Source organism: Brachyhypopomus gauderio, chromosome 3, assembly GCF_052324685.1.
Source record: "Brachyhypopomus gauderio isolate BG-103 chromosome 3, BGAUD_0.2, whole genome shotgun sequence".
NCBI lineage: Eukaryota > Metazoa > Chordata > Actinopteri > Gymnotiformes > Hypopomidae > Brachyhypopomus > Brachyhypopomus gauderio.
Window position 1 is genome coordinate 34315825 of NC_135213.1, and position 17500 is coordinate 34333324.

Sequence of the window (17500 nt, forward strand, 5' to 3'; positions counted from 1 at the left end):
CCTCCCGGACCGTCCCAGAGCCGCAGAGCTACGGTTCTGACTCTGTGTAGAACTGCGATCAAACTGCTGCGCTGTCTGGCAGCAGATGGGCCAGAGTCAGGTGGGCTATGAATTATGAAGCATGTTAAACTGCACTGAAACGCAGGCGAGCGTGTCGTCCGCTGGGTTTGGGGTTAGACGCCACGGCGGGGCCTGCGGACGTGGGGTCTCGCACCCTTCCTCTCAGGGGCAGGGCTGCTCCCCACAGGGCGAGCAGATGTCGCCCGAAAATGTCAGGAGCCACAGACATACAGGAAACACCTTTAACACGCACGCGCACACACACACACATGCACATGTGCATGCACGGACACACACGCCAGCGCACGCATGCACGGACACACAGAGGCAACAGTTTAGCGAGCGCGCCTGAAGTCTCTTGAGAGGTGGTGAAGAAAGCAGTGGAATAAATGTGCGTTATTATAGCTAACGGGCTAAATGTGAGAGAGAGAGAGCGAGAGAGAGAGAGAGGGAGAGAAAGAGGGAGAGAGAGAGAGAGAGAGAGCAAAGCGATGGAGGAGGAGTGAGGAGTTAAGAACATGAAGTGAATGATCATGAATGGACAGCATGTTGTGAGGCTCATTAGTGTTCCACAGGGACCCTGAGCGCACGGGGGGGGGGGGGGGGGGGGGACGCAGGTCCAACAGAAGGAAGACAGACGGAGGGTCTGTCCTCTCCGTCTGCGGTGACGTCTGGCTCGAGATAAGCTCACCTGGTCTCAGGTTCCTCTCCTCCAGAACAGACAGCCATTTTGCCCCGGTGCCAAATATGGTTATCCTGAGGGGAAAGAGGGAGGGAGTGTGTGAGACAGAGCGGGGGAGGGGACACCTGGAACAGCCTGTCTTCAGCAGACAGCTCGGCACGGTGCTGACACGCTCAGGACACCGGCCAAACACGACCAGAACTTGAAACACAGCACTGCAGAACTCTGTAGAGTCAGACTGCTCCGTGGGGAGACCACACAAACACTGCACACACGTTCTCGGGACACCGTCGCATTTCAAACTCGCTAACAGGGCCGTGAGACGAAACCACCCCGGTACACAGACGGGGTACCAATACTGACCTGCTGACCTACTGACCACTACTGGCCCGAAGGAGACGTTCACACAACACCACATCATCCATCCACCACAACATCCTGCCAATGAATCACTTACATATAACTTCGATCTCACGTTACTGAAAGAGGTGAGAAAGTTCTAGAAGTTCTCCGCCTCTCGCTGATGAAGGGATCTAGAACTGCTCTGAGATCAGTTTGTTGGCTAAGCTGCGAGGGCAGTGGGATTGATCTTGTGACCCGGGCGACCTGCTCCAGACTCAATCAGGCAGGTGGTGATGAAACACCATGGGGTCAAAGCCCTCGGAGGTCAGAGGTCAACGCCTGACAGCAAGTCAATACTCCGCCTTCTCTTAGCAGACACTGGATGCTGTTTTCCAGCTCTCCACGTGTGCACTTTACAGCAGGTGCGTGTGGTGCTGGAGGAGCAGGACTGATCTGAGGACGCACCAACACAACAAGACATTTCAATAAGAAAGATCGCCTCTTTAGTTCGACACTATAGTTCCAGACTATCGCAAGAGAACTGGACGTGAGCGGACGTGAGCAGACGTGACGATTAGCTGGTAGTGTGAGAGGAAAAATCAGACCTTAGAGCTCCGATTGAGCACTGAAGTGACTGGAGTTCTGCTATTACCAAACATGTTTGATATTTATGACTGAAGATGTTCACGGGTCCTGCAGTGTGAGTGTAATTGAGCAGCTGATACAGGCAGCAGCCAGTGAGAGAGCCATACGCACAAAATAATAAGACGAAAATAATAAGAACAAAATAATAACGGTGCGGAGACGCACAGACGCTGGGGTGGAGCTCGGAGACGGAGGAACAGTTAGCCCCACACTGGCCTCAGTGCGTCTCCTCCCTGCGTCTCCTCAGAGATGTCTCACGTCCGGCACGTCTGCGTACACAACATGACCCACGTCATACAGCACGTCTGCGTATATAAACGCACGAGCCAAGAACCGTGACATGATTGTGAGGATATTTGTATCTTGTTCTGCAATGAAAACAGTTACGTGTACGTTCTGTCCATGATGCACTTGTGTTCTGAACAACAACCGTGAAATCTGTTCGGATTTTAAAAGTTGTGTAGTGTGTCCACCCTCAGAGCCTCTCGCTCACCTGAACACCACACACTGGGCTCAAAAAAGCCAAAGGAAAGAGAAGAAATATGACGAGAAGGAGCTCGGAACAGTAAACTGTCTGTCTTATGAGCTGCTGCCATGACAACATCCTGCTCACAGGTGATTGGTGGCAGGTGGCAAGACGAGGATGGTAATTGGTTGTTTAGGATGTAAGAAGAGAATCCAGATGTCTTTTTGTCTACAAGATGAAATGGGGTTTTTGCGTTTCCAGAGCGATGCCAGCCACAGAATGACAGAGACCGTAGCCATGTCACAACAGAACACCATTACCCCGTCAGTCTGCTGCAGCTACACCAACACCATCACCAGCGCCGTAGTCACCTTTCAGCAAACCCAACATTCTCAGTGTCCTGTTACCCTCTCCGGGACGCTCTGCTGTCGGGATAATCCAGCAGGCTGGCAGGACTAACACACGGATTAACAGCTGCGGGCTATTCTGTCTTTAATAGGAGGCGTAACGTTCTACCAAAGGTGGCTGTGAATGAAGGGGTTTCCCTCCCCAGGTCTCAGGGGAAGGGTCGCACCCTCAGGGGTAGAAAAGTAGCAGAGGTCCAGCTGACAGACATTTACAAAACGAGTGTGCAAACGTAACAAGTGTGCACACTAACTGGAATGAGCAGACTCGCCCCGGACTCTACGGCCCCACAGAGTACAAAGCAGCCGACATTGTCTCCTTGAAGTTTAAATTCCAACGGTAAGGGGTACTGAATGGGATGGAGGTAGTAGAGTTGGGAGGGTAGTTGGGAGGGGTAGTAGAGTTGGGGGGGTAGTAGAGGTGGGGGGGTAGTTGGGAGGGGTAGTAGAGGTGGGGGGGGGGGGGGGTAGTAGAAGTGGGGGGTAGTTGGGAGGGGTAGTAAAGTTGGGAGGGTAGTTGGGAGGGGTAGTAGAGTTGGGAGGGTAGTTGGGAGGGGTAGTAGAGTTGGGAGGGTAGTAGAGGTGGGGGGTAGTAGAGTTGGGAGGGGTAGTAGAGTTGGGAGGGTAGTTGGGAGGGGTAGTAGAGTTAGGAGGGGTAGTAGTAGAGGTGGGGGGTAGTAGAGTTGGGAGGGGTAGTAGAGGTGGGGGGTAGTAGAGTTGGGAGGGGTAGTAGAGTTGGGAGGGTAGTTAGGAGGGGTAGTAGTAGAGGTGGGGGGTAGTAGAGTTGGGAGGGGTAGTAGAGTTGGGAGGGGTAGTAGAGGTGGGAGGGGTAGTAGTGTTGGGAGGGGTAGTAGAGTTGGGAGGGGTAGTAGAGTTGGGAGGGGGTAGTAGTGTTGGGAGGGGTAGTAGAGTTGGGAGGGGGTAGTACAGTTGGGGGGGTAGTAGAGTTGGGGGGGGTAGTAGAGTTGGGAGGGTAGTAGAGTTGGGAGGGTAGTAGTGTTGGGAGGGTAGTAGAGGTGGGGGGTAGTAGAGGTGGGGGGTAGTAGAGGTGGGGGGGTAGTAGAGTTGGGAGGGGTAGTAGAGCTGAGGGGTAGTAGTGTTGGGAGGGGTAGTAGTGTTGGGAGGGGTAGTAGTGTTGGGAGGGTTGTAGAGTTGGGGGGGTTGTAGAGTTGGGGGGGGTAGTAGAGTTGGGGGGGGGTAGTAGAGTTGGAAGGGGTAGTAGAGCTGAGGGGTAGTAGAGTTGGGAGGGGGGAGTAGTGTTGGGAGGGGGGGGTAGTGTTGGGGGGGTAGTAGAGTTGGGGGGGGTAGTAGAGTTGGGGGGGGTAGTAGAGTTGGGGGGGGGTAGTAGAGTTGGGAGGGGTAGTAGTGTTGGGAGGGGTAGTAGAGTTGGAGGGGTAGTAGAGTTGGGAGGGGTAGTAGAGGTGGGGGGGTAGTAGAGCTGAGGGGTAGTAGAGTTGGGAGGGGGTAGTAGTGTTGGGAGGGGTAGTAGAGTTGGGGGGGGTAGTAGAGGTGGGGGGTAGTAGTGTTGGGAGGGTTGTAGAGTTGGGGGGGGGGTAGTAGAGTTGGAAGGGGTAGTAGAGTTGGGGGGGGTAGTAGAGCTGGGAGGGGGGAGTAGTGTTGGGAGGGGTAGTAGAGTTGGGAGGGGTAGTAGTGTTGGGGGGGTAGTAGTGTTGGGGGGGTAGTAGTGTTGGGGGGGGTAGTAGTGTTGGGAGGGGTAGTAGAGTTGGGAGGGGGTAGTAGAGTTAGGAGGGGTAGTAGAGTTAGGAGGGGTAGTAGAGTTGGGAGGGGGTAGTAGAGTTGGGAGGGGGTAGTAGAGTTGGGAGGGGGGTAGTAGAGTTAGGGGGGGTAGTAGTGTTGGGGGGGGTAGTAGAGTTGGGGGGGTAGTAGAGTTGGGAGGGGGGTAGTAATGTTGGGAGGGTTATAGAGCTGGGAGGGGTAGTAGAGTTGGGGGGGTAGTAGTGTTGGGAGGGGGAGTAGTGTTGGGAGGGGGGAGTAGTGTTGGGAGGGGTAGTAGTGTTGGGAGGGGTAGTAGTGTTGGGAGGGTTGTAGAGTTGGGAGGGGTAGTAGTGTTGGGAGGGGTAGTAGAGTTGGGGGGGTTGTAGAGTTGGGGGGGTTGTAGAGTTGGGGGGGGTAGTAGAGTTGGAAGGGGTAGTAGAGTTGGGGGGGTAGTAGAGCTGAGGGGTAGTAGAGTTGGGAGGGGGGAGTAGTGTTGGGAGGGGTAGTAGAGTTGGGAGGGGTAGTAGTGTTGGGAGGGTAGTAGTGTTGGGGGGGTAGTAGAGTTGGGGGGGGGGTAGTAGTGTTGGGAGGGGTAGTAGAGGTGGGAGGGTAGTAGAGGTGGGGGGGGGGGGTAGTAGAGTTGGGAGGGGGTAGTAGAGTTGGGAGGGGGGTAGTAGAGTTGGGAGGGGGTAGTAGAGTTAGGAGGGGTAGTAGAGTTAGGAGGGGTAGTAGTGTTGGGGGGGTAGTAGTGTTGGGGGGGTAGTAGAGTTGGGAGGGGGGTAGTAGAGTTGGGAGGGGTAGTAGAGTTAGGAGGGGTAGTAGTGTTGGGGGGGGTAGTAGTGTTGGGGGGGTAGTAGAGTTAGGAGGGGTAGTAGAGTTGGGAGGGGGTAGTAATGTTGGGAGGGTTATAGAGCTGGGAGGGGTAGTAGAGTTGGGGGGGTAGTAGTGTTGGGGGGGTAGTAGAGTTGGGATGGGTAGTAGAGGTGGGGGGGGTAGTAGAGTTAGGAGGGGTAGTAGTGTTGGGAGGGGTAGCAGTGTTGGGAGGGTTGTAGTGTTGGGAGGGGTAGTAGAGTTGGGATGGGTAGTAGAGGTGGGGGGGGGGTAGTAGAGTTAGGAGGGGTAGTAGTGTTGGGAGGGGTAGTAGTGTTGGGAGGGGTAGTAGTGTTTGGGAGGGTTGTAGAGCTGGGAGGGGTAGTAGTGTTGGGAGGGTTGTAGAGCTGGGAGGGGTAGTAGAGTTGGGAGGGGTAGTAGAGTTGGGAGGGGGGAGTAGTGTTGGGAGGGGGTAGTAGAGTTGGATGGATAGTAGAGTTGGGGGTAGTAGAGTTGGGGGGGTAGTTATTTTCTCTCCCATCTTAAGGCCACACGTCTCCCTACAGCAGCAGAGGACACACATGTTTAATTCATCCAGACCACAGCTCATACCACACACCTGCGGTGAACATGCTGTGATCAGTGTGTGTGTGTGTGTATGTGTGTATGTGTGTGTGTGTGTGTGTGTGTGTGTGCTGTCCTTGATGTGATTGTACACATGTATGTTGTGTTGTACTAAATGCGTGTGCTGTCTTATGTGTGTGTGTGTGTGACATTCTAAGCGTATAAATGGGTTTATAAATACAGACACATACATTTATACACACGTGTATATACTTACACACACACACACACACACACACACACACACAGGTGTGTAGGGAAGGTGACTCACTCACTCACTCAGTCTGCTCACTTCAGCTAAAGGAATTTATCTAATTAAAGCAGACGTGTGTGTGTGCGTGCGTGTGTGTCTGCACATTCCCTATAGCTATGTTCTCAATTTTAACAGCTTTATAAGACACAATGAAAGATAAGAATAAAGAACTCTATCAACAGCCAAGAGAACTTACAACTCTCTCTCTCACACACACACACCACACACACACACACGTGCACACACGCACACACACACACACACACACACACACACACACACACACACACGCACACACACGCACACACACGCGCACACCACACGCACACACACGCACACACACGCACACACACGCACACACACGCACACACTCCCTCCCTGCATTCTTACCCCAGCTGGTCCACCAAGTTCCATAAAACATTTGGAGTTGGAATGAGAGGGAGAACCATCATAGAGAACCACAGAACTCCCAACAGCCAGAGAGGAGATGAGCCAGTTCCACATCATCCACCCGGTCTGGAGAGACAGACAGGGAGAGACAGACGGGGAGAGACAGACAGGTGAAATAGGTTCTCTCTGCTTAATCTACTATACATGTGAGACTTTTTCTTCATTAAGCTACCTACCGTGGTGTAATAGATGATAACATCACTGCTCGACATGTTGCCATGCAGAATGTGTTCTTTAAGGTGTTGGATAAGGGTTCCCTGCAGAGAGAGAGAGAGCAGTAAGCACTCATCCACCCATCCCCAGACACCACACGCAGGCCCACTGAGGCCCCAGCCAAACCAGCATGGACAGCGTTGAGGCCCCACACGAGCCCGTAGGGTTCTGCCCCACCTCAGACCTACAACCCATTACCAATGAACAGTTACACCTTCATCTCACCCTACCCTGTCCATCAGATCTGTCCATCACCATTTCCAGAACTCTACAAAAAGGGAAGACCTGATATATCAGCCATCAATCAATCCTGGCAAAATAAAAAACAAAAAAAATAAATTGCACAAAATTAGCTTTTAGATTTTAAAACGGTCGACAAACTCGTGCGTGATTTCAAATGAAAAAAGCAATCATGATGCAGACAGACTACAAAGGAAATCCGCTATCAACTGGAGCAACGTGAGGACGTGATCAAATTATTGTTTAGCCTTGTGTAAATAAAAGCTTACATTATGTAAATAAAGACTGAGATTATGCAAATGAAGACTTATGTAAGTGCACAGAAATTACGGAAGCAAAAACAGCCATCCTAAGGATGTCTGTATTTTCTTTTTATCAAAACTGTCAATTTATTAAATATTGGCCTGTGATTTTCAAATCAGTGCATCACTACACTACAGGAGTGTACCCAATATACACTACACTACAGGAGTGTACCCAATATATCACTACATTACAGGAGTGTACCCAATATATCACTACACTACAGGAGTGTTCCAATATATCACTACATTACAGGAGTGTACCCAATATATCACTACATTACAGGAGTGTACCCAATATATCACTAGAGGAGTGTACCCAATAATCACTACACTACAGGAGTGTACCCAATATATCACTACACTACAGAGTGTACCCAATATATCACTACATTACAGGAGTGTACCCAATATATCACTAGAGGAGTGTACCCAATATCACTACACTACAGGAGTGTACCCAATATATCACTACATTACAGGAGTGTACCAAATATATCACTACACTACAGGAGTGTACCCAATATATCACTACACTATAGGAGTGTACCCAATATATCACTACACTACAGGAGTGTACCCAATATATCACTAGAGGAGTGTACCCAATATCACTACACTACAGGAGTGTACCCAATATATCACTACATTACAGGAGTGTACCAAATATATCACTACACTACAGGAGTGTACCCAATATATCACTACATTACAGGAGTGTACCCAATATATCACTAGAGGAGTGTACCCAATATCACTACACTACAGGAGTGTACCCAATATATCACTACATTACAGGAGTGTACCCAATATATCACTAGAGGAGTGTACCCAATATCACTACACTACAGGAGTGTACCCAATATATCACTACATTACAGGAGTGTACCCAATATATCACTACAGGAGTGTACCCAATATCACTACACTACAGGAGTGTACCCAATATCACTACACTACAGGAGTGTACCCAATATATCACTACACTACAGGAGTGTACCCAATATATCACTACATTACAGGAGTGTACCCAATATATCACTAGAGGAGTGTACCCAATATCACTACACTACAGGAGTGTACCCAATATATCACTACATTACAGGAGTGTACCCAATATATCACTACATTACAGGAGTGTACCCAATATATCACTACACTACAGGAGTGTACCCAATATATCACTACACTACAGGAGTGTACCCAATATATCACTACACTACAGGAGTGTACCCAATATATCACTACACTACAGGAGTGTACCCAATATATCACTACACTACAGGAGTGTACCCAATATATCACTACACTACAGGAGTGTACCCAATATATCACTACACTACAGGAGTGTACCCAATATATCACTACACTACAGGAGTGTACCCAATATATCACTACACTACAGGAGTGTACCCAATATATCACTACACTACAGGAGTGTAACCAGTATATCACTATTGGTACATCACTCAGCCCCTTCACCTACTCTGGCTCCAGTCGGCAGTAGTAGTTGATGTTTTGACTGTGTCTGACACTCCTGTGGTCTTATTAATTAGCCGCAACAAAAACCACTATCACCAAAGCTGATCTAGAACCCAACTCTTCAGTGGTAGAATCTAGCACCCAATTCATCCGTGGTATGATCTAGAACAACACATATCTAGCAAAGAACCAATCAAGTAGCCAGCCGGGACTACAGGGCCTCCACAGTGAGCATGAAGCGAGCATACAAAGGGACTCCATTTCCCATAAGGCTCGGAGTAAAGCAGACAGCCTGCACTTCAAACTCAGAGTCACTGTTTCCGTTCCAGAGTGACGTCCTGGAGAGCCTCAAAAGCAAAGCATGATGTCACCATCAACCTCCTCGCTGGAGATCTGTGAAGGTGTTCCACTCAAAGGCTCACACGAGAGATCCAGCAGCAATCAGCCCTAATTACTCCTCTAAAGGTGTATGCAGCAGTGAGGACACACACACACACACACACACACACACACACACACACACACACACACACACACACACACACACACACACACACACACACACACACACACACACACACACACACACACCATGCCCCTCCGCCTCAGAGCTGTAATTACAGGCTCGCTCCAGAGCCTGCCATGACTTCAGCCTGCCACTGTTTTCATACACACAACCTTAATTACCCACGGAGTGTGACAGAGGGAGTGTGTGTGTGTGTGTGTGTGTGTGTGTGTATTCATATACATATACATAGCTCTAATTATCCATCTGGTGAGACATATTAGACAGAAACAGTGCTAAAGCCAACAAAAAGAAGCTGTGAAAATTAACACACAACAGCTGAGACACACACACACACGTACAAACATACACACGCGCACAGACACGCACCACACACGCACACGCAAGTGTCTGACCTCACATAACACTGACATATCAGTTGACATGTCAGTGTTCTGGCTGTTGTCAGCCGTCAGGCCATGTTTCCTCTGCTGTGTGTTACCGTAGCGCAGAGACACTCTCACTCACTCTCACTCTCACTCTCACTCTCACTCTCACTCTCACTCTCACTCTCACTCTCACTCCAGCCCTCAGCACCTGCGCCTCCCACATGTGGCCGTGAGAAACACGCAGAGAAAGGGCACGAGCAGAAGGGCCCTTCTGTAAGCACTCCACCAGCTTCTGCACGTTTGCCCGTGGACTGATACTGCCACCTTGTGGGGAGTACTGGTAAGGTGTGACGATTTACGGCCAGGATATGTTGTGCATAAAGAATAACAGTATCTCTGAGAAAGATGATGTGTTGTGATGTACAACACACAAGACATGGACACACACACACACACCAACATATACACATGCACAGACACACATGCACAGACACACACGCACGGACACACATTCTCACCCCAGCAGAGTGCACCATGCACTTCGGGGCTCCGGTGGTACCAGAGGAGAACATGATGAAGAGTGGGTGTGAAAACGGCAGCTGCTCAAACTCCATCTGAGGGTCCTGATCACCCTCCCGCCCCACGGCCAAGAAGTCCTGAAGGAACACGCTGGGGGAGACAAGATGTCCATCAGAGCGACATGTTACAGGACACAAACACCACAGAACACTATTTTGAATTGTGTAAAATGTAAAATGTACATGTAAAAACGTAAAACTAAAAATGTTTGAAAAATTACAAATAAATAAAGCCTTTTAAGGAAAAAAATTCCACTTATTCCAGGACTGCTGTCACCACGCCCACACAACCACTCCTAAACCACACACACACCTAAAATACACACACATACACAAACACAAATCACACCCACACCCCCTATACCCACACCTACGCCCAGAGCACATACATCCACACCAACTAACTGCATACACCCGCAAACAACACCCCCCCCCCCCCCCCCCGACACATCAAACAGAAGCACAATGCCTTCCACCATCTCAAAACTCACAACAGAACCCACCAAGATGAACATATAACCAATACATTTAAATGCTATAAACTATTGAACATACAATAGATCTTAGCATAATATGTGATAGCTGTAGTGTCCATGCTCTAGGCTTCATCAGAACATCTGAGGAGAACTGACATGCAATCAGGAGAACCAGACAGAGCACTTCCTCTGTTCAGGTACCAAACACACACACCTCACACCAGACTCCTCACACTCATTAAACACATACAGTCCATTTCTTGCTCAGATCATGAACCAAACACACACACACACACCTCACAAAAGACTCATTACATGGAACACACGCATAACATTTGTTAACAAAAGATTTAGAAATATTTGCATTTAGAGATAGCTGAATGTTTTAAGGTGTTCATGTTCATAGCTGCTGCATTGTTTAGATAAAAACAATCTCCCCATTATCTTAAACCAGTGCTGAATTGCGTGTTCTGTAGGCTACATCTTTATATTGTCTGCATGTGTGTGAGTCTGGTGTATAGGCTATATGAAGCATTATTAAATATTTTTAATCTTTTTTATTTTTCCAGTTCTAACACTTTTAATATTACCGCTGCTGTTAATCAATTTTAATGAAAAGGAGGGGGAGGAGATTAGCTATACCAGGTACTAGGCTAACTAAGCTAGCTAACTAAGCTAACTCACTTGCTAACCAAGCTAGCTAACTAAGTAACTAAGCTAACTAACTAAGCTAGCTAACTAATTAAGTTAGCTAACCAATCTAGCTAGCTAGCTAGCTAACTAACTAACCAACCTAGCTAATTTCAAGATTTAATTAAATGTTAAACTAGTCACTGGTTTAGTTTAACCTGATGTTAAAACACCCACTGGCGTTGTAAACGGACACAAAATTAGGAGTTTATGGAACTAATTATCACATATAGTGATCAGTGATCACCTGACACAGAGTGAAAAACACATACAAAAGTGGTGACACAGGGTCTTGACCCTGACCCTCATCCTGACCCTGACCCTCATCCTGACCCTGACCCTCATCCCGACCCTGACCCTCATCCCGACCCTGACCCTCATCCCGACCCTGACCCTCATCCCGACCCTGACCCTGACTCTCATCCTGACGATGACCCTACAGTCCTTAAAAGGAAACTCCTGGAAACACACTCAATTTTCACCAAAATCCTTTTTGGGGAGTTCTCTTATTGGGGATTTGTACTTGGATAAGAACAGTTTGCATATTCAAGAGCACACTTACACTCACTCACACACACACTTACACCCCTCCACCATCCACACCAGAGCACCTACACCCTCCACACCAGAGCACCTACACCCTCCACACCAGAGCACCTACACCCTCCACACCAGAGCCCCTACACCCTCCACACCAGAGCACCTACACCCTCCACACCAGAGCCCCTACACCCTCCACACCAGAGCCCCTACACCCTCCACACCAGAGCCCCTACACCCTCCACACCAGAGCCCCTACACCCTCCACACCAGAGCCCCTACACCCTCCACACCAGAGCCCCTCCACCATCCACACCAGAGCCCCTACACCCTCCACACCAGAGCCCCTACACCTTCCACACCAGAGCCCCTACACCTTCCACACCAGAGCCCCTACACCCTCCACAACAGAGCCCCTACACCCTCCACACCAGAGCCCCTACACCCTCCACACCAGAGCCCCTACACCCTGTCTGGAATGCCCTTCACTGACACTCTTACCCCAACCACAGTAACCATAGAAACTACAGCCCAGTTAAGTAAAGAAAGACTTTCAGTGATGAGTCCAGAAGAGTGTGCCAGGTGATTTCATGCTTTCTAGACATAAACACACACACACACACACACGTGCGCACACACACCTGTTGGGGATCTTGGAGAGGTCTGTTTCTTGTCTGGAACGAACATAAGGAATTACAACTACCTTCTTCAGATCAGGAAGACCTGTGTGTGTGTGTGTGTGTGGTGTGTGTGTGTGTGTATGTGTGTGTGTGGGGGGGGGGGGGGGGACAAGAGAGTGGGAGGGAAAGAAGAATTTCTTTAATTTTAACAAACGTCTTATTTAAATCAATATAACAAATGTAACAGACATACTTCACACTGTAAAAATGAACCATTATTCCAACAGGAGCAAGAGCAACTCTCCCTTCTCACTAACACCACCATTACACCAATTGTGCCATTCATGGATTTATAAAATTCAAATTCAAAATCGATCCTGTACTTCACCAGAGCAATAAACAAGGGAGAGAGAGAGAGAGAGAATGAAAGTGAATCTCCATTAAACATGAATCTCCATTAAACTTTCGGCGTCACCCCTACTGAGCAGTGGTGTATCAGTGACTCATCAATTCACCTATAACAAAAAACTACCATCAACACAGTAGAGTAATGTATAGTGTAAGGTAAGTGTAATGTATAGTGTAAGGTAAGTGTAATGTATAGTGTAAGGTAAGTGTAATGTATAGTGTAAGGTAAATGTAATGTATAATGTAAGGTAAGTGTAGAGGTGTGGGGGTAGACAGGTGGTGTAGAGGTGTGCGGTAGACGGGTGGTGTGGAGGTGTGGGGGTAGACGGGTGGTGTGGAGGTGTGGGGGTAGACGGGTGGTGTGGAGGTGTGGGGGTAGACGGGTGGTGTACAGGTGTGGGGGTAGACAGGTGGTGTACAGGTGTGGGGGTAGAGTAGAGGTGTGGGGTAGACAGGTGGTGTAGAGGTGTGGGGGTAGACAGGTGGTGTAGAGGTGTGGGGGTAGACAGATGGTGTACAGGTGTGGGGTAGACAGGTGGTGTACAGGTGTGGGGGTATACAGGTGGTGTAGAGGTGTGGGGGTATACAGGTGGTGTAGAGGTGTGGGGGTAGACAAGTGGTGTAGAGGTGTGGGGTAGACAGGTGGTGTAGAGGTGTGGGGCTAGACAGGTGGTGTACAGGTGTGGGGTAGATAGGTGGTGTAGAGGTGTGGGGGTAGACGGGGGTGGTGTAGAGGTGTCGAGGTAGACGGGTGGTGTAGAGGTGTGGGGGTAGACGGGTGGTGTACAGGTGTGGGGGGTAGACAGGTGATGTACAGGTGTGGGGGTATACAGGTGGACAGGTGGTGTAGAGGTGTGGGGGTATACAGGTGGTGTAGAGGTGTGGGGGTATACAGGTGGTGTAGAGGTGTGGGGGTATACAGGTAGACAGGTGGTGTAGAGGTGTGGGGGTAGACAGGTGGTGTAGAGGTGGTGGGGGTATACAGGTGGTGTAGAGGTGTGGGGGTAGACAGGTGGTGTAGAGGTGTGGGGGTAGACGGGTGGTGTAGAGGTGTGTGGGGTAGACGGGTGGTGTAGAGGTGTGGGGGTAGACGGGTGGTGTAGAGGTGTGGGGGTAGACGGGTGGTGTAGAGGTGTGGGGTAGACAGGTGGTGTAGAGGTGTGGGGTAGACAGGTGGGGTTGCATCACCTTTCACAACATTCTGGAGCTTCTCCATGTGGTTGTGCTGTTTGCCGTTATACACAACAGCAGCTACAGAGAAAATCAGTTTGGGCTGGATCTGAGAAAACCTGTCCAGTACTCCCTGATGAAGAGAGAGAGAGAGAGAGAGAGAGAGAGAGAGAGAGAGAGAGAGAGAGAGAGAGAGAGAGAGAGAGAGAGAGAGAGAGAGAGATAGCACAGAGAGAGAGAGAGAGAGAGAGAGAGAGAGAGAGAGAGAGAGAGAGAGAGAGAGACAGAGAGAGGGGTATGACAGAGAGGGAGAGACAGAGAGAGAGAGAAAGAGACAGAGAGAGGGGGGAGGGAGGGAGAGAGAGAGAGAGAGAGAGAGAGACAGAGAGAGGGGGTATGACAGAGAGGGAGAGACAGAGAGGGAGGGAGAGACAGAGACAGAAAGAGAGAGGGAGTAGAGTGAGAGAGAGAGAGATAGACAGACAGAGAGAGAGATAGACAGACAGACAGACAGAGAGAGAGAGAGATGGGGCAGAGAAAGGAGCAAAGAGTCAAACTGGATTATTTTCCATTTACACCTTGTATTCCCTCATTCAAACACACATCTGGCAGCAAAGCAAAAGGAATCATTCACTTGTTTCACAGAGTACATTTGATTTTAACTACTGATTCTTTTGTTTGACACAATAGGAACCACTTCTGCGCGCACTGGAGGAAAGGATTCTGATTCAATTAAATCCAAAAATACTGGCAACAAACATGCAAATAAAATTGAGACCAGAAGAACTGATTTTTTAAAAACAGGTTCATGAGTGCATAAAGGTTGTAGTCTGTCCCACACACACTTTACTATTTACATAAACAAACAAGCCCACAACAAATTTAGGATTAGAATAAAAATGTGTGCATGTCTGCCACTCCATGCTCGTTGTGTCTGTGTGTGTGTCACACCCTCATTATGCATGGGAGTGTGTCAAGAGCGACCTCTGGTGTTCAGAAAATGCAACTGCAGTAGGTGGTCGGGGGAATGGCTGGGGTTGTGGGACGTGACTGAAAGTCGCTATTTGACGTAACCCCCCCCCCCCCCCCCCCCCAAAAAAAAAAAAAACAATTTGCTAGAGACGTCTGAATACTTGCTAAATATAGCAAAGAAATCTCTCAGCTATCAATACTGCTGCCGCTTAATCTCCATTCGCAAAAATAATGTGTCACACCCACGCTTCAATTGGGGAGGGGGGGGGCAAGGATGATGACATGGGCATTGACCCCCCCACACCAACCCCCTCCCCCCTCTCGTCTGATATTATGAATATTAATCAGCGCATACGGTACCTTCAACACCATCATGAATGCACGAAAAGGCAAGAAAGGTGTATTACATTATTACAAATCTATCAATACATTCAACCCTCCAATTACATGTTAACTAATAATGTTCAGTGATGTCATTAAACCCCAAGCTGAGAGCTGAGCTTCAGTCCTGCGTTCACGAGACACAGATCATACTGAAAAACGTATTTTGTAACGAAACGCTTTGAAGTTCTAATTTCCCCAACTACTCTCGGCACAGCAAGACTGCTGTCAGCACACAGCACGAACACTTACCTACACCCACACACACACACACACACACACACATCAAAGAGAAACATTACCTTCACAACACAATGCTGTACAATTTCTCAATAGCACAACTCAAAATGGCAGGCAAAACACACCAAAAGGAATATTTTAATAATTGGATCAATGAAATTTCTAACTAATAATTAGTACAATATGCACTATTGAACCAGATCAAATCTGATAAAAACTCCAAAAAACTCCTTCATTCATTAATCACATGCAGACCGTTTGTTAATAAGACATTAAGAAATATTTGCATTTAGCAGATAGTGGAATGTCTTACGATATCAGCACAATATGTTCATAACTGCCACATTCTTAGATAAAAAAATACAATCCCCCTTTATCTTAAACCGGTCATTAAGCTAATCCTAATCTCTGCACCACTAATCTCTGCACCCGTAATCTCTCCCATGAAAGTATGTTTGCTCCTTACTCAGAGGAAATCTACCCAAACACAAACTGACAAATGTAATCACATTAAACTGTCAACAGATCTCCCCACACACCCACCATAATATGCAACGCATGTTTCAAACCTTCAGTCAACTTACAGGAGTCTCTAAGGTTGCTAACCTAATTGAGCTGTAGTTCTTGGCTGTGGCCACAGGGTGGCAGTAGTATGTAGCTGTCATATATATATATAGCTGCGCTTGGTCTTACAGGCCACAAACACAGAGGCTGCTACTTATTTATAGCTCAAGCATAGCCCCCAAGCTGCAAACAGACCTGCTTTCCTCTACATCTCCCTGTGTGTGTGTGTGTGTGTGTGTGTGTGTGTGTGTGTGTGTGTGTGTGAGAGAGCGAGAGAACAGCAGCTACACTGTTTCAGTTGGATCTGAGAAAACCTGTCCAGTACCCCCTGATGGAGAGAGAGAGAGGGAGAGAGAGAGAGAGAGAGAGAGAGAGAGAGAGAGAGAGAGACTGCATAGCTGATAAACCATATAAACCTCTCTGAAACTCCTCCCACTCTGATAAACAGGATGCTGACGTTGTTCTGTAAAGTCAATATCCTGGTGCGCGTGGTGGAGAGCTGGGTGGTGTAACTGAGAAAAACCTTTATAGACCTTCACCACACAAAGCACAAAGCCTTGAGCTACAGGATGGTGAATCTGATCCCAGAACAGCTCCATTTAGTGATGCCTGAGTTACAGGATGGGGAATCTGATCCCAGAACAGCCCCATTTAGTGAATCCACTAACGTTGGCCTTTGCTTACCTTTTTGTGCAGAATCATGAGGTCTCTCTCACACTGTGTTACACGAGGTTACACACTACTACACACTACCACACACTACCACACACTACTACACACTACCACACACTACCACACACCACCACACACCACCACACACTACCACACACTACTACACACTACTGCCCACTACTAAACACTACCACACACTACTACACACTACCACACACTACCGAACACTACTACACACTACCAAACACTACCGTCCACTACTACACACTGCCAAACACTACCACACACTACTACACACTACCAAACACTACCGTCCACTACTACACACTACCAAACACTACCGTCCACTGCTACACACTACCAAACACTACCACACACCACTACACACTACTACACACTACTACACACTACCAAACACTACCACACACTACTACACACTACCACACACTACTGCCCACCACTACACACTACCGCCCACTAACACACACTACTGCCCACTACTGTCCACTACCACACACTATCACACACTACCATACACTACCGCCCTCTACTACACACTACTGCCCACTACCACACACTACCACACACTACCGCCCTCTACTACAC

The 17500-nt window shown here is 48.6% G+C and overlaps 1 protein-coding gene across 1 annotated transcript in view; it reads right to left on the minus strand.

Annotated features, from left to right (window-relative positions):
• Nucleotides 1-17500, minus strand: part of aacs (acetoacetyl-CoA synthetase) — a 34368-nt gene that overhangs the window by 9231 nt on the left and 7637 nt on the right. The window contains 7 exon segments of the mRNA XM_076997844.1: nt 752-816; nt 6393-6442; nt 6444-6518; nt 6629-6709; nt 10102-10252; nt 12509-12590; nt 14084-14198. Of these exon segments, the coding sequence (XP_076853959.1) occupies nt 752-816; nt 6393-6442; nt 6444-6518; nt 6629-6709; nt 10102-10252; nt 12509-12590; nt 14084-14198 (619 nt within the window).